Genomic DNA, 25003 nt, shown 5'->3' with positions numbered 1-25003 from the left:
AGACTCACTTCACCATTTTCCTGAAGATTTTAACATTCTCATCACTGAATACATTAGCGACTCAACTGCCACTTATTTAAGATTTACATTCCTATCGGCTAATTGCTTTAACAAATAGTTTATCGTTAAAACCATAAACACTGACCTAACCCAATACTCTGAATTAAACCTCCTGATTAAGTTAAGAAAATAAAAGAAATAAAAGGATGTGGTACTTCTGTATATATTCTGAGGTAAAGAAGTGACCGTTATATACTTTTACGTGGGAAAAAGCTGGTCACGTATAAAATAGTCCTGGTTTTGTTTTTAAAAGTATGTCTCCATACTAAATATATATGCACAGCTAAGAATCTGGCAGTCTCTACAGTACTTGACGGTGGAGGAAGAGGGGAGACAGAGCCTTAACAGGCAATTTCCCTTTTGGCTTATTTGTCTTAATTGTTGGACTTTGGCAAACAATAATTCTGTATTACTTTTATAATCAGAAAAAAAAAAAACCCTACTTTCCACTTTGAAAAAAATATCTAATAGAATAAAGCCTCCTTGCTTGCTGAATTGAAGAGTCTAAGGGCAAAGGGAATACGTATAAAAAGAAATAGTTGTACAAGAGTGAGGGTATTCATTGACCGTGGTGCAGTCAGTAAAGTTGTGGCCATGTCCGGCGAGGAGGGCTGGGAGGGCCGGAGAGGCCAGAGAGGCCGGGGAGGCCGGGGAGGCCAGGGACGGTGGGACAGAAAGGGTGAACCTGAATGGTGAGAGGCAAAGGGCCATAACAGTGAGAGGAGCCTAGAAAACACGACCCAGCTCTGTTCTGCCCCTGCAGGCCCCCTGGCTGACCGACTCCTCTACCCTGCTCAGCCCTCTATTTAAAACTTCAAAAGCTGGCCCCTAGCACTCCTCATCCTCTTTACTCTGTGCTGTTTCTTTTTCCATAGCGCTTACCACCACCCCTTCCGTGAATGAACTTACTCCCCGTGTTTCTGGTTTGCCACTAAAATGCAAGCTTCAGAGAGCGGCGCTTTGTCTCTCTTGTTTTACTGACCTTTCTCTGGCAACCAGAACTGGGCCTACTGTTGTTTTTACTACTTATTAGCAGTAGTGGTGGGAGTTTGACCTCATTGTTAGGACCCTTCCTTACTTTCAAGGCACCATTCAAGCCCCATAAGTAGTTGCAGCTTGAGTTGAAGAATTGCTAAGAAGACTTGAGTACTGCGCACTCTTCCACCTACTTTGCATGTATTTACTCCCCAAAGTCTGGAAGGCACAGTTCTTTCCCCTTCTGTCTCCTCCTCACCCCCAAGGCTTCTGTCACATTGTTCTTCACCTTCTCTTCAGGCGTTCTTCACCTTGGTTTTCCACTGGAAATTTTGAAATAATCCTTTAGTTTCCGATGCCACTCCATTAGCCACATCCAGATTGTTGCTTTTACAGTTGGCACCCTTGTCAACAAGGCTTTCCACCTGCTACACACACATGCACACACACACCATCATCGTCATCATCATCATCATCATCCGCAAAGAAAACAGGGTTTCTCACCAGGCAGAGGCGGCTTCGAATCCCAGCTTTAAGGACTGGATGATTTAAGGGAGAGCCTTAAAATATGAATTTAAACTTAAATCTGTATGGGCAATTTTATATTAATTTAGGCTTATCTTGGTTCAAGTAGAATAGGAGATGTCTAGAGTCTCTAATAAAGGTCCATTCTTATCTTTTTGAAGTTAAAAAGAAATTGGAAGAAAAGGAAGCTGAGGAAAAAGAAGTTCCGCCGGCTGAGCCTCCGGCTCCTCCCCCTCCGCCTCCCCCTCTTGAGCCAGAAAAAGAGAAGGAAATCCAGCCTCAGCACGAGCTTTCGAAAACTCCTGCAAAAGGGAAACCACCATCAGGTGATTGACAGAATAATTTATAATCCTGTTTGCCAGTTTCTTATCTTCACTTAGAAAAGAATTATAAATTGCAGTACCAATGCCCTCACGGAGACTCAGACTTTGAACAAATTCAGTTGTGCGAAACCAAGGTGTGTGCTCAGATAGACGTGGAAAAGCCCTTAGGAGCTCAGTGTGGAGGGAACGCCCGGTCCTCATCCCCAGTCTACTGACTAGAAGACCACAGACGAGAACAGGAGGGGCACAGAGAATAACCAGAAGGAACTTAGAGCAGATCCAAAGGTCAGACATATTTGCTGAACTGTAGCCTGATGTTTTTGTAGAGTGAGAACATCTTCAGAAAATGAGGTAGCGTAGCCCGTTGTTCACAAGAATTAGGGAGCAAGCCAACAGCATTCATCAGAGTCTAGAAGTCATAGGTAACTTCGTCATCTGTGCGAGTATGTGTGATAATAAAAGGATAGAAATGAGCACCTGGCATCTCAGGAAATGTATGTTTGTAATTTATAATGTATATGGATAAAGAGTTTGTGTAGGGCTCCTTCAACATCCTTAACCACGAAGGACCATTAACTTAAGTGGTAGACAATAAATATAAGGACAAAAGCGAAGTGGTTGCAGTGCGCGCTATTGGGAGAAGGTTAGTATCAGTTTGGTGCTGTGTGTAGGAAACAAGTGTGGCTCCCGTGTCTGGTGTTAGCTTTGTACGTAGCTCGCTGTGCATTACCCAAGTTGACCCAGGAATCCTGGATCTTGGGTGAGCATTGTATTTTTAAACTCCAGAATCTTTGCGCTTTATGGACATGTGAGATGGATGTGAATTTTTTAACTGAATTTATTTATGTTAAACAAATAAATTCGAAGACTTAAGTAGCATGTATTATGTTCTATTAAAGACCATTGTATTCCAATAAAATGGGGTTTGACTCAAGGCAAAACATGCAAATTCGAAAGAAATAAAGCACAAAGCCATAAATTTAATATATATGCCCTTTTCCCACTACCTCATTAGGAATTAACAAAAAATTCAGAGGTCTGGAGGAAAGATAGACATCTTTAAAACGCTGTTTAGAACTGGGGAGAACGGTTTTCACCGTGCCTCACATAAGCCTCGACTTATCCGATATAGTCCTTTAACCGATGGCCGTGGCTGTCCTCACCACGACCTCCCCCTCGGTCTGCTCACAATCTGGAAGAACTATGTACCTGAGCCATTCCCGAAACCAGTCTCTGGCATTTCTGATTCAGTCTCTAGGTTTCTGAAGTTTGCTTGCGGTTTTAAAATTGTATTCTTGAATACTGTGCATGGGAGGAATAATAAAGCTATTGTTGCTTAAAAGAGTGCTTGCATCTGTCTCTTTCTTTTCACCAAGGACAGGCGTAGTGCCCGATCTTTAAAAACGTATCCAACTGTTAACCTCCAGAGGCCCAATTACTGCCTTCCAACAACAATGCCTTGACGGAAAGAGATCTCAGGGCTTGTGGGCATCGAGGGGCCAGTAGCTCGAGGCAGTGAAACGGGCGGCTGCCCTTACAGCTCGGGGAAGCTTAGTGAAGCAAGTTTAGAGGGAAAGTTCCTGGCAGCTTCGTTTATCTTTATATAAATAATTAACAACTTTTTTCAAATAAAACATTTTCAGAAATGAAAGCCTGAGGCTTCTGAACATGTCCGGCTCAAACACCCAACTACAATCTTTAGAAGTTGAGATGAAAAGAGGAATTGTTTACCAACAAATTAAAAAAAAATCAGGGTGGAAACAGTAAAGAAGGAGGCATAGGGCACTGAGTACGAGCAGTCCTTTTGTCCCCATATGGTTCTGCTTTGTCTATAGTTCTGCATTTTATATCTGCTTCAGATGTACTTAGGATTAAATTTGAAGGAGTTCGCAGTTACAGTCCATTAAAGGGTCTATTATCAAATCCACTACCAAATTATTAAAACTAGGGTTGTCAGTGTGACAGAACAGAACAGTACTCTATCCATCCTGCTATCTATTTTTAGAACTGATTTTTTAAAAAACAGGTAGAGTAGATGCTGTCCCCAGCCAAAATTAGACTTTCCCACAATGCTTTATAAATTCAGTGTCTTTTATAAATTCTAACTTTGTGTTTGTAACTTCTTTTCTCTGTTGCCTTGTTTAGAGCTAGTTCAGAGCTAAATAGGTGGTTATCCAAAGTGTTGTTATTAAAGGAACTAGGAGCTTATCTAAACTTTATTATTATTATTATTAAGCTTATTTCTAAAAAAGCAACTAGTTTAAATGTTTAGTTTTTATTTATTTGTTTGTTTACTTATTTTTGAGTTTGGTGGGCGGCTATTTGGACAAAAGTCTTTTTATAGAGGCTAACCAAGTTTCGAGGTCAATCCTTTTCTATGTCTTATTTCTATGAAGTCTTGGTTGTTGTATCTGAGAAGGTTAAATATGGTATGTGCTATGAATTTTAAATTCTTATAATCATCGCTTCTAAATATAGATAATAGGTCAGACAGGGTCTCTCCATCATAGGCTTTAAATTGCCCCATATTCCAATGAAGAATAAACTGTAGCCCAGGGCAAAGGGCAGATAATGATTGAAATTGTTTGGTGAATAATGTGGGATGTAGGGAATATTTTAAGGGAACTAGTTTATTATTCAGGATGCCTTATTGACCTTTAGATGATCAGTTTCCCATTTTCCCCCTTCCAGTATAGTTTGGAACTAGAGTCCAAGGAATCCAAGATAACCATATCCAAACCATCCTTAACATTGCAAGTTCTAGTCAATGCAAAATGGAAGTGTAGAAATCGTAAGGCAGGAGGTCAGGAAAAGTTCAGGATGCATCATCTCAAAACAATGTGGTTATTCAGCTCTTCCTCAAAGTGTTTTGGCATCATTCTTATTACAGATTTAGTTGTCTTATTGCATAAGGATCATTTAGTTAATAAATCAAAATGGGGCCATATGCTTCAAATGAACTTGTAACCAACTTTTAAAACTCTGCAGCTATGTTGCACGGACGAGTTTACAATCAAGTCCACTACCAAAGATCGATACTAAACTTAGGACTAAACCTCTCAGTGTGACAGTTCGAATAGCACTATCGGGGCTGTCGTTCAAGACATTTTAATCCAGTCTGTCTTCAGGTGAATTTTAGCTCACACTTAAGATGTCACAAATAAACCTGTTTATCTGTGAGAAGTAATATTTGATCACGTACAAATAACATGGCCCAGGATATTAAAATCCTCAATAATGTTTATGTCTTGAATTTTGTTTAGAGTCCTTGCTTGGTAAGCAAGAATCTCCTCAGGAAGAAAAAGGGAAGAAAGGTGACACTTCACTCAAAAGAAAAGGTACCGCAGATAAAGATAGATACGGTTCAATGTCAGTCTGCATTTCCGAACTGCCTCAGGGAAGAGAGCCAGACTTGCTAGTCCTAACACTGAGTACTTCTCTTAGGCATTTGTAAACCAGGCAGTGTAAACCTTGCTGAAAACTATAACCTCAGTTGTTCTGTAGTCTGGATTTTAGCAAAGGTCCTGCTGGGAAAAGTGACGCTCGTGGGGAATAATTTAGAGATATCTAGCATACAGAATATCCATTCATCATAGAATTATAGGGGTTATCCTTGGGCTAAGCTGTGCCATCAGAAAACTATACACTGAACCATATTTTCCTGATCTCTCATCAAATTCCCTCACTGATACGCACTTCAGTATAAAGTCCTCATCCCTTCACAGTATAACCTAGCAGTGGAGGTGAAACCATACCAATAATAACCTCATATTTTATTTTACTTTATTTTATTTTATTTTCTGAGGGGATAGTACGCCCACTACATCACTTAATGGCCCCTATATGAAATCCTAGGTGAGAAATTTCATTCAGAATCAAGGGACAGGAAACGCTTTCTTCCTCTGAGTGGTTAGATAATTAGCACGTCTAAATGACAATATTTCCTTTCCTATTTTGGCTTTCCAAAACTAGTGCCCGTATCTGTGCAAGGGTACCCAGATCTCAATATCTGCTTTCTTTTTTTTCATATATATTTTTTATTATATTATGTTAGTCACCATACGGTACATCCCTAGTTTTTGATGTAAAGTTCCATGATTCATTACTTGCGTATAACACCCAGTGCACCATGTAATACGTGCCCTCCTTACTACCCATCACTGGCCTATCCCAATCCCCCACCCCCCTCCCCTCTGAAGCCCTCAGTTTGTTTCCCAGAGTCCATAGTCTCTCGTGGTTCATTCCCCCTTCTGTTTACCGCCCTCCCCTTCTTCTTCCCTTTCTTCTCCTACCGATCTTCCTATTTCTTATGGTCCATAATGAGTGAAACCATATAATAATTGTCTTTCTCTGACTTATTTCACTTAGCATAATCTCCTCCAGTCCCGTCCATGTTGCAGCAAATGTTGAGTCAATATCTGCTTTCTAATGCCTCTCCCAGCTTTGACTTTCCACTTTAAGTTGTACTTGTCCTCACCCTAATTTCATGTATTTTTTTTCTATTTTATTTTAACTGTTTCTGTGAAATAAAGGGGATATAATTTTTAAGCAATTGATAGTTGGCAGAAGAAAATCCTAAGCTCTTAAAAGCATATTAGTTAGATCTCTGTTGAAGCTCCTATAACAACCAATTAAAATTGAAATGCAGTTACAAATATATACAGTTGGCTTTTTCAGGGTACATTCAAATGGGGTGGTCATGAGTGTGTACCTTTGTTTAACTTCTCATTACAAATTGCCAAATGCAGTTGCAAACCAAGAGTGTGCAAGTTCACAAAGTGATGGGCTGAAAAGGATCTTTATTTTGCCATTTAAAAAAACATAGCCATGATTCCCAAAGATAATCTCATCCTTCTCTGATTATGTAACATGATATATAACTGGAGCCACCTGATAAGTTAACACCGAGATATAAATTTTAGCTAAGATGTTAAGGGCTATAGTTTATGCTCAGCTCTACCCATTTACTAATAGGAGAATAATTTTAACATTTACGTTATGTATGCCTTGCTTTCTCATTGTGGTCAACAAAAGCAAGTGAAGGATCATCACAGAATCTTCAAAAATACAAATTAAAAAAACAAATTAAATATACTATGCACGTTAGTTACCAAATCAAGTTAAACATAATGATGCACATGCTTTAAGAGCACCCTTAGTTAGAAGTATACACACTCCGAACAAACCATGAGCAAATTCAAGTTCAATCAGTAAAATATATACACTGGTGTCATACGGTTAGCTCAATTTAACTAACATTTTTTGCTTTTATTTTACTGAATTTCTATTGTGTTTAATAATATTTGAATAGGTGAATTTGCATTCATGATTGAGAAGTCTTTCTGTTACATAGAAACACTTTTTCTGCAGGTGTCACGGGTTTCCTCATTAAAAGGAAGTTACGATTTTAATTCTTCGTATTTGAGATTAACATCATTGGAGGTGAACAGGACTGATTGATTATCTGTTTATCTCGCGGGTCATTTGATACCATTATATTGAAATCATCTCTTCTGGTTTAAGGAGCTATCTCCTCTCTTCTTTCTTCACACTTAGCTTTATTTCCTGCTGTTGGCATCTTCAACTCAGTCCTGTTCTTCTCTGCATAATAGATCAGTCTCTACCCTTCTTCTCCCCAGATCTTAACACTGAAATGTCATTGGCCAAGTGTATTTTGGTGTTCTTAAAGCATTTCTTATTCTCTTCAACCCATTTGCCATTGTCCCAGGTTATTGCTTCATAAAACACAGCTTTTCAACCCCATGACCTTCCCTACCAGTTGTTAGTTAAGGACTGAAAGAAGAAAGTTTTCCATAATCAACTAATTGCAGAAAATACTGAGTTATGCCCAGTTAAAAAGTTTTAAATGCAGGATTTTAAAAAATATATCAATATGCATCTCTAAGGAAGTGGGAGATACAGTATGTAATATCCCAAAATATTTTGGCTGCAGAATTCTCTCTTGGAAGAGTATCCATTGGGGCTAGAGTTTTATGGAACAAACATTGGGGAATGATTTTGTCTTTAGTTCCACTGTCCTGCCCACGTATTGGCATTGGCATCCTTCCAGTGCTTGCCTTCTGACTTGATTTATAGTAATAGGTGCTACCAGGCCACTTGGCAATAAATGAAATGTCAGTGTTATAAACATTGGTGACATTTAACTGGAAGGGCCTGGAAGAAGATAAAAAGCTAATGAAATTGAAATACCTGGCTGCACCCACCAGACCACACTTTAAGTGTGGTCCCTGGACCAGTAGCATCCACATCACCTGGGAACTTACTCAAGACACAAATACTTGGCCCCACCCCAGACCTACTGAATCTAAAACTCCTGTGGGGGCCCAGCAATTTGTACTTTAATAAGCTGTCTAGGGAGTTCTGATGATTGCTTAAAATTGGAGAACTGTCAAACTGGAGCCCAAGGATTAATCCTCTACTGTAGCCATTGGAATATCAGAAACATTCAAGTATTTATAACGTATTATTTATATGTCCCATCCCCCAAAATATGTAAGTTGGATTGCAATTTAGAAAAAAACATATATACGAACTATTTCCATTTCAACATTGAATGAGGACTAAACAATCCAGCTTTCAAGTGAAAGCCAGTCTGTCTTTAGAACCTGCTGCTTCCATGTGGTGGGGTGAGTGGTACTGAGGAAGAAACGTTTCCCGCTACGTTTCGGGTGCCGGCAGATTATGTTCCAATCCCTATGGCATGGATACATTTGTATTCATTCAAATTTTGTATTTCCCCTTAGCATTTTTGTTGTTAAAAAATAAGTAACAGTTAGATGGAAGCAAAACACAATGGTCCAAAACACTACCTGGCTCTTAGTTTTCACTGAATGATCATGATATTTAAGAAAAGAAGAAAGAAGAAACTCATTCCAGTTTCACATTTACAATTGCAAAGTTCTTCTTGGAAATTCTTCTTAGAGAAATTCATCTTAAAGTGGCCATAGTGTTATCACTTTTATTTTACCAGATTCAAGTCAAATAATGGAAAATCATCTTATGGAAATATATATCAAATAATGAACATTGTTGGTTATTGCCTGAACAAATATTTTCTTAAATTTTTCTAAATGTAAAAAGATCTAGATACAACTTCAGACCTGTAGATAATGGATACTATTTTTAAATGTGTAAGTAGAAGTCACCCAGACTCCCCATTAAGACATAATTGACAATTTGCCCTCTACTTATAATCTATATATTTTTAACTAGCATAATAGTGTAAGGTATATTTACTTTTCTAAATAGCAATATCATTAAATAATACTCATTAAGGAAATAGAGCTTGGGAAATAAAGTGTTTCCAAATCTATAGTCATCTGTAAACTGCAACTAAAATCTCAATAATTATTCTGAAGGTAAGTGTAATGTAAACGGAATGAATTTCTAAACCATAATAACCTTGATCTTTTAAGGAAGTATTTGGCTTCCTGAGTTCAGCTACTTTGCTCTATCAATCACAGGCTCTTTCAGACCATAACCTGGGTGCCATGCGACCCCCCTACTGGTCTAGATTCCCTTCTTGATGCTCTCAGGGGAAGTGAAGCATATGCCCTTTCTGGATTCTGAACTGAACATTAGCATTCTTTCTCTTCCTCCTCTTTGTCCTCCTCTACCTCCTCTTCCTCCCTCCTCTCTCCTCCTTTTCTCTCCCCTTCTCTCTCTCTTATGCCTTCATTCAGCCAGGCTTAAGGCACAGCAGGTGCCTTCATCCATACTCCTTGAGGGTAGCAAGAAATATAGTTTCCCATTCAGAAATCCTGTGTCTCATTCAGGGAATATTGGAATATTCGGGAGCTGTAATACTCTGTCTCCTTCCCCACATCCCTCACTGACTCTGGCTGACTTACAGTAACCTCCTTCCTCCCTTCTCCTCCCCTGAGCTTCAAAACAAAACAAAAACAAAACCAAAAAAAACCATCAAGAGCACCACCCATGGTATACTTACTCTCTTTCTCATTCGGGATGGAGAATTTAATTTGCTAGTATTTGCAAGAGTAAATGAAATGCATTTTACAGTGTAAATGTCGTTCATTATGGAAGCAAAGATAGAGACAAAAAATAAAATACCAAGTTGCTTTTCATAGCCAACTGGACAAAAAACCTGAGTCGCTTACAAAAAACAAAAACAAAAACCACAAAAAACAAAAGAAAAACTTGTCGCTGATATTATTGGTTATTTTGGAGGCTGTATAGAATGGGGTTTTTGATTTTTGATTTGGTAAAACTCCCCAAAATTGCTTAATGAATTTGCTGAAGCCCACGATAATTCTAGATTTATTCATCCACCAGAATCTGGTTCCATTCACCTACTTGTAATGGAATGATTTAATATGCATATTTAAGGTTCTCCTAAAGGAAGATCACCAGTGGGGAAAGGACCAGTAAAGAAATCACCTGCCGATTCTACAGACGTGTTACCTGTTCCCATAGTGCCACCGCCACCTAAGCCAGGATCCGAAGAGTGGGTCTATGTGAATGAACCAATTCCTGAGGTATGTCAGTTTAGATTGAAGCTAGTAGAAGCTAGCTTTTCTCTTGTTTATAGTAAGATTCATACCATTATTTGCACCATCCAGAAGGCCTTTTATAGCTGGTGATAAGTAAGCCCATCAAAAAGCCGAGGTGAGGGCACGTGTGGTCATGAGCCCTGGGTGTTATACGCAACTAATGAATCGTTGAACACTACATCAAAAATTAATGATGGACTATATGTTGGCTAATTGAACATAATTTAAAAAAAAAAAGCCAAGCTGAATTTTTGAGACTACTCATTGAATCCCATTGTATCCTCTCTCTACTTCTTCGAGTTTCTGAGTCATGCTTTGAACCGCTATTAAGTGCTGAAAGCAGGAGAACAAATGGGTTCTGTGAGGACCAATTTTCTCCCCAAGGACAAGCAGAGATGCAGTTTCCTGGAAGAATGACTTCCTCAGAACACATATCCAGCAAATTATAGCCCTCCATCCATGTTCTCATGCCACATGATCATGCTTTCAAATGAAGTTTAACCTCTGACTTCTTACAAATAGAAGAAACTTTTTGAAGCTAACTAAATTAATAAAAGAACAGGTCACTGTCTGGCCTGAGAACTTTAAATAGGTATGCCAGAATAAGGCAAGGAGATGCCCCAGGTGAGCCCTGGAAGCTCCCTTCAGTCCTTTGTTCTCTGACAACCGCAAAGCCCAGTCTCTACATAGGCAAAGCCGGTTGCTTCGATAGAGAAATCATCTTAAGAAAATCACCAAGAATGGTCTTTCCTTTCACACTTTTTTCAAAGACAAATTGCTCTATAAAAGATGCAGCCTTTTTTTCTTCACTGCAATCCTCAGTGAATTCTTAATGAGCTCTGAGCACTGACTGCTTGGGCCAGGCATTTGAGACCCAGTCATGAATTTCAGTGGTTGTGCTGTTGCTATTATTATTGATGTTTCCTAGGGAAATGTCTTATCTCCCCAATTAGGTTATAAACTCCTTGAGAGAGTGTGGGAACATGTAGGATAATTGACTATATTCAACACAGAAGCAAACACAACATACATTCTTGATGGAGCGCTAATGATTTTATTAATTTACATTGAATAAGGAAGTTAGAACAGAAAATATTTGAAAATGATAACATTAAATGATATAATTGTAGATGTGTGTAATATCACTCAGCCAAACAGAAGCTACTTTTTGAAATAAATACATTATAAAACTTGTCATAGAATCAGAATATAGAAATGGTTGTTGGGAAGGAGATAAAATTAAAATGATATTATTTGGCAGGTTTGGGGAGTGAGAGACAAAAATATTGAAATCTAATCCTTAACTCCAAACCTTGAAGCTTATGAGAGAAATAAAGTCATAGAGGACAAGAGGGAAATAGAGGACAGAAGTGAAAAAATAAACATTACCACTGAGATTTGGCATGTCGATCTTCTAGCTGTCAGGATTCTGGCAGAGAACAGGTGATAATTTAAGGAGAGTTGAATAAAGGATCAAAAATAAGAGAAAAGATAAGGATTTGATTATTACCTCCAAACAAGGGATAGCTGGAGCCATGTGGCATGTAGGCCTGAGAAGGTGGGAAAGGGAGCAGATGCTGGAAGCCAAGAGGACCTCTGCGTGGAGAGGGTGACCTGGCAGGAGCTGAGGCCTCAACAGAAGGATGTAGCCACCCACAGTGACACAGCAGAGGGGAGTGGGGAAATACAGGACCAGACCTCATGTTCTTCCCCCTCTCCCATCTCTTGCCCAGAAAATGGAGGATGAGGTTGTTTCCTGAAGTAGTTCACATAAGTTAGACTTCCAGGGCACTGAGCAGCCTGAAGAATGGATTAGAACTTGGTCTGGAGGGACAGAGGGAAGATATGCCGCACAGACCTCTACCTCTAATAATCTAAGTGAAACTATGTAGAGAACACATTTTGCTACAATTAGAAGTAGTCTAGAGCCTAGAAACAAAGCAGCCCCATGATCCACTCTAGTCCTTTTCCCACCCTAAGCTTCTCACACTTTGGCAGGTAAGCTGCAGAGCTTACCTGTCAAAGAAGAAGAAAGACAGATGCCCAGAAAAATTTGGATTTCAGATAATCAATGATTTTAAGTGGGCCTCCTATACTTTATCTGGTAACCCTAGTTCCAGGCCTTCCAAGGACCCCATATCTACCTCCCTCAGTATGCATGTGGACAGAGAGAGAGGAAGTGGGGGAGAGGAGAAGAAGAAGGGGAGGGGGGAATGTAGATTGAGAGAGAAAGATGTTTAGAGATTGAGAGAGATTGCTTTCAGATCTGGCTCTCCCAGGTGGAGGCAGCAGCCAAGCTCCAGGAGAGCCTGGCTCCTACCCCCTTTGTCAGCCACAGGGAGAGACCGAGAAGGCGGTCAGAGTGAGAGGTCTTTGCTTTTCAGCTTATGAAGCTTTGAAGCATATTTGCTTTGGCTACTGATTTCCCATTATACTCAGTCTTATCCAATGAAAAGAAGACTATTTAATTGGAAAGTATAGATCTGAAAGTATGGAGCTGAACATCTAGTCACATCACATAGGTTCAAGGGCCCAGACCCAGAAAAATAATATCCTAGATACTGGAAAAACCTATAGATATGAAATTATAAATAACTCACAAAAATCACAGAGGATATGGGAGATTCCAGAAGACCAGATACAGGCAAATACCTAAATGTTTAATAAAAGACTGACGGGATTTAGTAACATACAGACCAATACTCCAAACATTCAACCATGACAAAATTTGAGAGAAAATATTAAAAGTCTGACTTCTGAGCACGTATAAATGACAGAAATGGTCACCCAGATCCTGCACAGGGTCATGATGTCCTGCTGAGCCGGCCCGTTCCTTTTCCTTGACAGGTTGAACAGACGTATCAGGCAAGTACCATAAACTTTGTGTATCTTGAGTTTAAAATGGTGTTTGACAATTTCTCATGAAGTTCTTATAAACAAATGAGATCTGTGAGCAGGATATTACTTCAATTAGGTCTATTCCTGGGTGGTAACTCTATATGCACAGAGTATGAATTAATGGATTAATGTCAACCAGGACGGAGGTGTAGTAGTGGGACTTATTTAAAATGGTCTTTAGCACCATTCTGGGTATCATGAAAAAGCAGAAACCAGAGGCAGGAACTAGAGGAAAAAAGTTGTTAAAATAATGACAGAGGAGCATTAAAGGAACCGTAGACATTTAAGCTAGATAAGTGAATACTTCAAATGTGTCAGGACATTAACTCATAGACTTTCGAACTAGATGGAGCCAGCCAGTCTCCTAAAAATTTAACTGATGATAAAATTGGGTTCAGGTGAGTCTATGTAGTAGAGGGCCTGTTATGTGCAAATGCTGTTCTAGATGCTGAGACTAACAACAAGCAAGTTTGATCCTGAATCCCAGCCTACCTCTCCTCCCTGTCTTCAAGTATCTGAGAGGCTGTCACATGGAAGACTGTATGAATGCAGTCTGACCTTCTCCTAAGGGCACAACTGGGCTGGGAAGTGGGAGGAACTACAGGAAGGCAAATTGCTGCTCCATGCAAGGGAGACTTTTCCAGTAATATAGCTGTGTGACACTGGAAGGCCCGCCCTGAAACGTGTCAGTGAGGTCCACGGAGGGATCGTTTATCTCTAGTATTTGGCATTTCTCAATTGGAAAGGAGGTTAGCCAAATAACCCCTCAGGTCCCCACGTGTAATTCCGAGTAAATAAATGCACAGCCAATAAGGGAATATTTAGTACAGAGAATTTATATTGAGTATAATATGTATCTTCAATTTTATTTCATTTTGATTATTTCTTAGTTTTGATTATTTATTTGTATCATCAAAGAGAACATAAAGAAACTTTCCAATTTTCATGGTACACGCAGCAACAATAAAACCACTTGGGCAAATTCAGAGAAGTGACTCATCACCACCCTGATATGAACACTAGATATTGTCCATGATAGGCAGTTTTCCAACTTAGGCAAAATATGACATCTATTTATTCATTCAATAAATATTTCTTGAGCACCTGTTATGTCCCAGACACTGCAGTGATTATAGGAAAAATGGTAGAGCGGTGACTAAAACAACCATTGTTCTCATTGTTCTTTATGAGACTGATATTCTAGAGGCAAATATGGACAAATGAACAAGCAGTTGCCATTAATGTCACCCTACTATAATAGGAGAAAGCATAGGGGGCTGAGATAGAACTCTGGGACGTCAGAGGATGACCTTTAAGACTTTTTGGATCAGGGAAGGGTTTCTGGAAGAAATTTATCTGAACTGAGACATGAAGAAGTATTTGGAATAGAAATTAGCCGGGGAAGGAAAAGGAAAGTGGGGCAAGAAGATTCACAGAGAACGCTTTAGATAGTTGCATCTGCATCTTGTTCTTCTTGCTAGTATTGCTCTTTCAACTCAGTCAGAAGCATTGTCACTTTGAAATGATTAATTTTATGCTTTACCATTTGACAGGAAATACCTTCCTTTTTAGTACCTTACTGGGAACTAATAGAAAATTCCTATATAAACTCCATCAAAACAGTACTCAGGCATCTGAGAGAAGAACAGCATACTGTGATTTCTTACTTATACAAAGTTAGGTAAGAAAAGTCTCCAAAATCAGAATTTTATAGTCAAAGGCATGTCATGTGAGCTCCATCTCATTCTCTTACTGCCTTTCAGAACAAATTTCCAGCATTTTCTGCGGCGTCCAGATCACAAACAAGATTTTGTATCTCAATGGCAGGCTGATTTTAATGCTCTTCCTGATGACCTGTGGGATGATGAGGAAATGAAGTCTGAGCTACACCAAAGAGTAAATGTAAGGAAATCTGCGACCTGCTGCACGAGGGTCTCCACGCATGCGAATATCGTACTGCAGAACCCTAATCATTCCCTTCTTCTTCCCTGAGGTGTGAGGGTGAGAAGGGAAATGGTTTGAACACTTACCTGCCAACTTTCAAGAGCAATGGCTCTTCCAAACTTGAGTTCAGAATGAAAGCATGGTGGACAACACTTCCAGAAAGAGGAGTCAAGTCCAGCAAAACAAGACCATTCTTGGCATCTGTTTTGTAGACTCCTAACCCCTTTGTTAGGCACCATAACTATCTCCATACGTGGCATTAAGCACATGCCTACCTTGAATGAAGTCATATGGTTGGAAAATATCAGGGAGAAGGAGAATGAGGGAACTTTATGGAAAACCTAAAGGGCTGCCAATATTGAATAGCTCCTTTGAGGGAAGGTAGCAAATCTTATACATCTTTGTATCTCCAGCAAGCACAGTGCCTGGCACTTAGGAGGCAGATAAATTCATAAATGGAATATATTCGTAAATGGAATATATTACCCCAATGCTTTAGAGAAGGACTTGTGATGTCCAGGAAGGATGATTTCAATTAGGAAGTTAAAATACATTAAACTTTTTAAAAATATCAATTCAATCAATAAAGTAGAGAAGCTTCTAATAAAAATAGTCAAGGGAAAGGAAAAAACTTTAAGTAGAGATTTGGATAGACCCATAGTTTTTGACTTCAGTATTTTCATTATAATTAATAAGCGAATAGTGTCTAATTGTCTTATTGGTATTCTCACTGACCACATACTTATTCTTTAAATGTTTTGTTTCATGTCCAGGTGACAGATGTTGTTATTGCTTTACACTTTGTCCCTTGCTTCTAATTCTGTTGCATTGTGATCTGAGAATTAGGTTTTTAGATCTTTGATTTTAATTTAATTAAGTGATTTTAATAATATTTTAAATTTATCAAAATTTTTCAGTTACCTGAAACATGAAAAATTTTTGTTTATATCCCATGGGTGTTAGAAGATAGCATTTGGTCTCTAGTTAGAAGGTTCAATAAGTTTTGGCCAAATCAATCTTGTTAATGTCATTAGGATGCTTTTTAGCAGTGGATTCTCAGCAGGAGTATATTGTAGAGAAACTAGAGAAGTTTTAAAAAATAAACCTGCCTTTGCTTCAGGCCCTATATCCAAACTCAGGTTTAGGATAGGCCCCATACATCACTTTTATTTTTTAAAATGTCATAAGTAATTCTGATTGAAACAATTACACTTTGGTTACATTTTTATACGTACGTAATCTTGCAAAAACCAATGGAAGTAAGTTAAAAATCCCTATGATGGTTACATTTCTATCCACTTGCCTTGCTTTATAGATTTTAATCGATTCAGTAGATTGCTTTACAGATTTTAATGTAGCGGCAGTAATAGCTAACCTGACCACGGTGCATGCTGCCACTGTCTTCCTGCATCCTCGGGACAACTCTCTGAGGTGGGCACTAGTAAGATTCCCATTTTATGGATGACAAAATATGGTGACGTAAGTGTCAGAGCTGGGATCTGACCCCACACCACCACGCTCCCAGCCCATGTCCAGAACCGTTCATTAAACCACTTCTCTGATGCAGTATTATATGACACGTGAAGAAACAGGACAAGCTATCTCTTCATGGTCTCCCATACTCTTTAGAGTATAAAATAACCATCTTTGCACCAAAGTACTTCTTTTGTATTGAATTCTACTGTATATGATATTAATACTGTGAACCTTGCTTTATTTCTTATTTGTATTTGTCTCGTATAAGTTTAGACTTTTGACCTTTTTGTGTCATTTTGTTTTAGGTGAGACTGTAGTAAGCACCATATAAACTGAATTTGGGCTTTTGACCCAACAGAAAACCTTTAAAACTTTTGTAAAAGTGTTCACTTTTAATGATTTTTGTCTGCACAACCTTCATAATTAATAGCCATGAGTTTTTCTTCTATGCAACCCACTCTGATTATTCAGGAATATATAATAATTCCCTAATTCTTGCCAAATGAAATGTGTAAACTAGTCATGCCTCTGGGTCAGCCCAGACCCTCTCTATGCTTGGTCAGTGTCCTTGTTCTTGGCTTATTTCATCCCAATTCTGAGAAGTTAATGGAGAGGTTCTGCTATCGCATTGTCCCCACTCTGCCATCAGAAATCTGAACCACAGAGATGCCAGTACTTGCCAAGGCCTCACAGTGAGGCAGGAACAAAGAGAAAACTCTTCTAGTTCTCAAAAATGTGCAAATGCTTGGTAAGCACAAGCCGGTACACACTGAATGTCCAGAGCATTTGTGGAAAGACCATGGAGCTATCTAGATCAGCTCTAAAATAATGCTGTTTTGTGCTGATACTTAACATAGGGTTATAAAAATGGCTGTGATATTGTCATTTTATGTGTAGCTCCCTGAAGGTAACAAATCAAAATGCTAAGAGTCCCATTAATACACTATCACAGATAAACCCCACTGTGGGCCCTGGAATGAAACTGCTTGCATTAAGATTCCTGGCTCCACCGCACTGAAACCATAGCCAAATGACTTAACCTCTCCGGGCATCAATTTTTTTCACCAGAACTTACCTCCTGGTTATTGTGGGGATTAGCAAGGTAATCCACGCAAAGCACTTAGCATGATGCCCAACACGTAGTAATGGTCAATAAATTACTATTGTGAAAACTGTCACATTTTAATTGTATGTATTTCATTAATGGGATATTTTATTAAACAGATATTTATTGCATGGATAATATGATATTCTTATAAGATTATAATAGTCTTTATTAACTGAGGAATTACTGTGTGCGAAATAGTAGGCTAAGGGCTTTATATACACAAGCTAATTTATTCCATCTAGCACACCCAGAAGGTAAGTTACAGATAAAGTAACTGAGACCCGAAGTAGTGGTGTAGATGACTCAAGAGCACAGGTCATATCCTGGATCCACCCCCTACTGATCGTGCGCCTTTAGGGAGATAACCTCTCTGTGACTCCTCTGCAAAGTGGGCATTGTAACGCAACACCTCAGGTTGTCACGAGGCAGTAAATGAGTTGGTGTAAGTACAGTGACTTACGTTCTGACACACTGACGCATGTCGAAAGACCTCAGTACATGGTAGCTATGGTTAGTTTTGTTATATACATGGCAAAGCTGGGATCTTCACAAGATTTTTCTTACCGCTAGCTCTTTAGCACAAAGCTAATTTTTGAACAATCCTGTTAAGCTCAGACAGCACTCCTTGGTGAATGACACGTTCCACTCATGGTTAACGAACAAGCCTATGCCCCTGGATTAAATACAGCTGCATGTTTCTTCCACCAACAATACGCCATTTCCCCAAAAATTCCCTGAAAGGACTTTTTTTTTCTTTTTTTGAGAGAGAGAGAGCAGAGGGGGAGGGGCAGAGAGAGAGAGAGAGAGAATCTAAAGCAGGCTCCACACCGAGTGCAGAGCCCGATGAGGGGTTTGATCTCGCAACCCCGAGATCATGACTGAGCTGAAATCAAGAGTCTGACGCCTAACCGACTGAGCCACCCAGGTGCCCCAGGACTTTCAACTAAACAAATTTTCTGAGAAAGGATTAGAATACTACTTAAAACATAGCCATCCATAAATAAAGTGAACTGCAGTGGACTCGTGCAGGACGTGGGCATATGATTTGGTGAGCTGGTCTTATAAAGTAAGGCCTGGCAGAGAGTAGAAGCAAAATAAATATTTGTTGAATGAGGGAATAAAATGCATGGGTGCTTTAGGTCTAATTTTCTTTGGAGACATGTTTAAGACAGGCAAAGGATTCTAGTTTTATTACACTGAGGTAATCTGAGCTGTGACTGTAAAGCATAACAGAGATGTTTCTTTCTGTTCAGGATTTACGAGACCGCCTGTGGGACATCTGTGACGCCCGGAAGGAAGAGGCCGAGCAGGAGCGTCAGGATATCATTAACGAGAGCTGGTTGCAGGACTCAATTGGAATAATGATGAACCATTTCTTCTCACTAATGCAGGTAAGAGCGACCCGTCAACAACACAGACTCCCGCCTCCACAGCGACGTCCTGTCCCTCCCTTTACAGCTCCTTGGGAAGCATGAGGGGCTGTTAGGCTCATTTTCCTCACTGCATTCTTGCTCTGAGCTCCACCTTGCTGAGGAAGTTAGCTGAAATAAATCATTGTGGCCCGGGCCAAACAAGCACCAGAACTGGGAACATCCCAGGGCGCCTGAGTGGCTCAGTCAGTGAAGCATCCAACTCTTGACCTCAGCTCAGGTCTTGATCTTGGGGTCGTGAGTTCAAGCCCCATGAAGCTGGGCATGGAACCTACTTAAAAAAAAAACAAAAACAGAAACTGGGAGCATCCCAAGCAACCACCAACCAGCTTCGCCTCCGGGTGGCTTAGAACTGTGGAGAGGGACAGGAGAGATGCTGTCTATACTGGTTGTTACCTTATCAGCTTCTCACAATGGACACCCAAAGCAGCCAGCAGAAGCCCAGGAAGGCAGCTCTGCCACAAACCATGGGCGAGGTCAATGTCAACAGGCATTTGATTCCAGAAAAAAAAGTTTATGTCAGGATTGAAAAAAAAAAAAAAAAACACCAACATTCACCAGAACAGCCTCATGAACTGATATTTGCAGACTGTTAAATAAAAACTGCACTAGATGAGATGAGAAGATAGACGTTGCTCTTATTCCAAGACTATTGTCAGCAGTAGGAAAGCGAGCACAGACCAGGTCTGGATACCCAGCATTGCCAAGAGAAGAGCTAGAGTGTGAGAGCTGGGGTGTAGCGGGCATCAGAAGCCATCTGTGCCTGCTGATTGGCTTTGCCTGAAGGAAAAATAAACATTCCCCTAGCTTCCCAAGGTACCCTCAAGGAGCAAGTTAGGCTCCTGCCCTCCCACAGCAACTGGCAGATAGAGGCATGATCTTCCTTGATGCTTACTGTTCAAAGCAAGGGTGCCCACATACTTGGGAAAGACCATTTGAGTTCTAAAACTGGCAAGAAACTTTTAAAAAGATTTACATCCCAGGGGTGCCTGGTGGTTCAGTCTGTTAAGTGTCTGCCTTTGGCTCAGGTTGTGATCTCGGGGTCCTGGGATTGAGCGCCATGTTGTCGGGCTCCCTCCTCAGCGGAGAGTCTGTTTCTCCCTCTCCCTCTGCTCTCCCCCCTACCATGCTCTCTCTCTCATAAATAAAAACTTTAGGGGAAAGAAAAAAGATTTACATCTAAATGGACAAGGATTTACAATGACAAATTTTCTAAAGTAAATTAGAAAAGGGTAGTTAGGAGCCTAGAGTTAGGAAGAAGAGTATCTAAAGTTAGCCAAGCTGAGGGGAATAGTAAGCTTGTGTTAGTCAAACTGTGTCTACGTGAGCATTTTTTCCTAAGAGGAAGGCAGTGAGGGTAGAGAACGGAAAAGGGTACACTTTTAGTCTTCAACCGATTGACTTACAGGAGGAGATACCGCAGGAGAGGGGATATGTAGCTGACCATCCAAGCTAGCACACAGTAGGTGTTCAATAAAGGCTCGCTCAACCAATGACCATGAATGCTGATACTTCCAACCTTCAGAAGGACAAGCCCGTGGTACAGGGGCAGGTTGGACCACAGGAGGCCTGAAAAGTCAGCAGAAAGCTGAGACCCAGGAGCAGCCTCCCTGACTACCAGCTCTGTGATCCCGGCGTGGGTTGTACAAAGGATTACAGTGAGGCAGCCAAGCAGCCTCAGCCACACTGGGTAGTATTCCTGGGGCACTGGTTTGGGCAAGGAGAGATTGACTGTTAGAACAGGTGTGTCAGAAGCTTCTGGCAGAAAAAACTGAAATCCAGTAGTGAAGGCAAAGGGAATAGAGATTTTTTGGGAATCATTTCTCATTTGTCCGAGCAGTACATGCCTCTTTGGGAATGGTTGAACTCTCACACATCAATACCTAAATGGAAGGCTCTCGTTCTGAGAAGTGAATCCACATCTAAAACCAACAAGGAGGAAAGAAGAGAAAGGAGAGGACAGCAAGTAAGAGCTGCTCTTTGTTAATTCCTTCCTCCTTCCTCTATATATGCCAGGCACTGCTCGAAGGACTTTCACATAGATTACATTAAACCTTCACAACAACCCTGTGCTGTGACTTCTGTTCTAATCCTTTAGCATTGTTCAAATAGTTGAAGGCCCGCCACGTGGAACAGCAAAGAACCTCATTCTGCACTGATCAGTAGGACGTTACAAAAATGGAAGCTGGAAATTACAGGAAGTGGATTTCAGTTCAGTAAATGAAGAAAGAACCCAATGATTAGAACCATCCATCAAATAACAGACTTTTGAAGCAACTGAGCTGCTTATAAGCAGAAAGTTTGCACCTGTTTATGGAATGGAGGGCTAGGGGAAAGAATCCTGGTGAAAGTCTTCAAGACCTGCAGTACTGGGTAACAGACAACTAGAGAAGCATTTCCCAAAGTAGGCTCCATAGGACACTAGTTTTATACAATGGTCCACAGAACAGGACTCAGTGATCAAATGAAATTGGGAAGTACTGCATACTCTGTGCTTCCCTTTCCCTGGGAGATTGACAAACATATTGACATATTAGGACGTCAAGATGCCCAGCCATAAAGAAACCTTTTTGATACGTTAACCCAGCATTTCTGAAACTATTTGACATTGCAAAGTTTTTGTTTGTTTTCTCCCCAACAAGGTACTCATTAACAGCCTACAGGACAAGTTTTCTACCCAGTAAATTTTAGAAAATACTATGCTTGATGATTTTCTAACATTCCCTTCAAAACCAGGATTCTGTCTCTAAGCATGACAAGTGAAAACTCTTATTGTCACAATGTGAGATTTGTCCATATAGGAATATCTTAAAACTTAATTTGGTTGCTCTGCAAGAAAAGAAAACTATTTAGTTTTCCTGATCATTTCAAAATGCTAGTTTGAAAAGTTACTTAAATATATTTATGTTTAAAATCCAAATATTTAAAACATGTTTTATAATTTAAAGCAATATGAATGGTGATTTTATTTCATACTATAGATTCAATTTAACCAAGTGAACTTTTTACTGTTTCAGTCATTTCCCTAGAAAAGTTTAATAATGTGCAAGATAGCTTTCAGGAGCAATTTGGTTCACCCTTTTTTGTATCAAAAACAAACTTACTGAAACTCTTTTTGTCTTCTGTTGTACACTACAATGCAAGAGCATTTATTCATTCTGAACTGTGAATATGGCAGTACAAGACTATTTCTTGATGTTTTATGAAATAAACATCAACATTAATTGCTCAATAAATATTGGGATCCCTTCATAAATATCCTTGGGTTAGAGTCAGCTAAGGGCTTTGAACACTAGGTCAGTTTTGTTCTTTTTGGAAATGATGCTTTCTGTAATTAACTATACATCATGGAATACTTCTGCAGAAGGGCTTCAGTCTCTAGGCCCTCAGGTACTGGTTTAAGTAGCCCCACTCACCAAAGCAAAATCTGAAGGTCATTTGTCCACTACCAAAGAGGAGCATGGATGTGCCATCTGATCTGACACCTAATGGGAGAATGGGCTGGAAAACTCATGGTCTACATTTGTGTGTTTGGCACTCACTTGCACACATTTCCTCATTACTGCACAGGGAAGTAGCCTGGCTGGCAGGGAGTCCATTGTAAATGACTGATGCTCGACTTACCACCAGTTCCTCTGTGTTCTCCATTTCCCTCAAGGCAGTGCTGGCAATGCCAACAGACAGGGTTTGCTGTGCGCATGGAGGAGTGATCTCCCTAGTACACATATTGAGCAAACTGTGAAAAGAGAACTGCCCATTACCACCTTGCCTTACCTTGTCATTTCTCCAAAACCTAGTCTTACTTTGTACTTCAGGTTTTTTTGTATTTGTATCTGTACACACATATGTATTTTATATTTGTATATATCATATTTTTGGCATCCCCGATCAACTAACTTGTTACCTCTGGTAGAAGATATTCACATGTTAATATATTGGTTGATTGAATACAGGACACAGAAATTTGTAATGTCACAATAATGAATAATATGTACAACTGTGGACATCATACATACTGTAATCTTTTGTCACAATGTCAAGAGGCATAGAAACACCATCTTGTTGAGTGGAATCATACTCAATGAGTACAGAGAATGCAAAGTCACCAGTTATCTTTCATCATTACGAAAGATATATACCTTTAGATATTCACGTATAGCCAATTCTTTCTTAATTTCCAGAAAATTGATTTCAACTGAACTATTTTAAAATAGTGCTTACGGAGCTTATATGGGAAATATGTAAAGATCAGTTTGTTCTCTCTTGGGTATTAACATTCATATTTGCTATTAAAGGCAGAACTGAACCGTTTCCAAGATACAAAGAGACTCCTTCAAGATTATTACAGGGGAATGGAAGGCAAAATCCCAATCGATGACATTAAGAGATTTACTCGAGTCCCATTGGTCCAACTGGATAGTAGAGAGATTTTGGAAAGCCAACTTAGGTAAGACGGGCCATCATGTTGCACTATAATTGGTTTGAGCGTAAAACTTTATGATTTTAAGTTGAATACCACTAATAAAAACCACACTTTTGTATCTGCAAATCCAAAATCCAAAACTCCAAAAAGTGAAAAATTTTCTAACTTCAACTTAAGATGATTGATATGCATTATTACCCAAATTACTGTGACTATTTACTCACATTGCTGCAGACGTATAGTGTATTTTATTATGAAATGCTTCCAACAGACTCTGCTGGGGATATCTGGGAATGTATAGAGTATATAAATTTTGAATTCTGAAAAACTCTTGCTCAAGAGTTCTCAGCAAGGAATCTTGAATCTCTACCACTTTTATGAAAGTCCCAAGCACTTGTGTGTGCGTATGCGACATGTAAATGAAAATAGAGGGGGTTGTGAGTCTTCTTTTACAGGTAAGGAAATTGAGAAACAGTAAAGGTTCAGTCATATGTGATTATGACTTCATGAAGTAAAAGACTTGTCAATAGTCTAACATCAAATTCCCACCAGAGCAAGAAAATAAAGAATTATATTTTCAACCAAACACGTCTGCAATACAAAAGTTTGTAAATAATTGCATTTATAGGCCCAGGGGGTGGGGGCAGGAGAAGGGCAAGATCCCAACCCAGAGAAGCTGTGAATAGATAGAAAAATATCTTTAAGATATAGAGAGTGGGAGTGGTGGTAATTCCTATGATGTGGGTCCCCACTCCAAAACAATTAGAGAGCAAAAAGTAAGAATTAAAATAAAGTAACAAAAATAAGCTCAAAATCCTTAAAATTAAATGAATTAATTAAAAAATAAATAAAATAGCATTAAGAATTAAAGTAATATTTTCTTGTGACCAATAAGGAGGTCATGAGAAAACAAGAATCTATAAATGTGAAGAGGGGAAAGAGAAAGAAGTTAGATTTAAAAAATAATATACAAGCTGAGCATTAAATTTAAATCTCCGAAGATATGAGATGTGTATTGGAGATGGAAGCACTACACGTACTTCACTGTACAAGTCAATACAAATAACACAAGTGGCAGGAACTCAACATGGTATCATGATAGATCTGGCTTCAATCCTGGGTCTGTTATTTACTAGTTGTATGTGAGTAAATAAGAACAATTTATTTTGGGAGGAAAGTCACCCCAACTCTCTTAAGCCTTGAGTTTCTTTTCTATAAAGTAGGATGGTTGTGAAGACTACAGAAAATGAAATCCTCAAAGTACTGAGTACCATGTCTGGGGATCAGAAGACTTGAGATCTAGTCTCAAT

General features: G+C 39.4%; 1 protein-coding gene across 1 annotated transcript in view; it reads left to right on the top strand.

Annotated features, from left to right (window-relative positions):
* The window catches only part of LOC103664855 (sperm flagellar protein 2), a 179746-nt gene that overhangs the window by 86263 nt on the left and 68480 nt on the right, over positions 1-25003 (top strand). Inside the window, 7 exon segments of the mRNA XM_040630627.1 lie at positions 1722-1886; positions 5147-5221; positions 10251-10399; positions 14866-14993; positions 15076-15214; positions 19094-19231; positions 23566-23717. Coding sequence (XP_040486561.1) covers positions 1722-1886; positions 5147-5221; positions 10251-10399; positions 14866-14993; positions 15076-15214; positions 19094-19231; positions 23566-23717 — 946 coding nt within the window.

The sequence above is a fragment of the Ursus maritimus genome, unplaced genomic scaffold, assembly GCF_017311325.1.
Source record: "Ursus maritimus isolate PB19 unplaced genomic scaffold, ASM1731132v1 scaffold_15, whole genome shotgun sequence".
Lineage (NCBI taxonomy): Eukaryota > Metazoa > Chordata > Mammalia > Carnivora > Ursidae > Ursus > Ursus maritimus.
The sequence above is the reverse complement of the archived record's forward strand: the minus strand, read 5'-3'. Positions and strand labels throughout refer to the sequence as shown.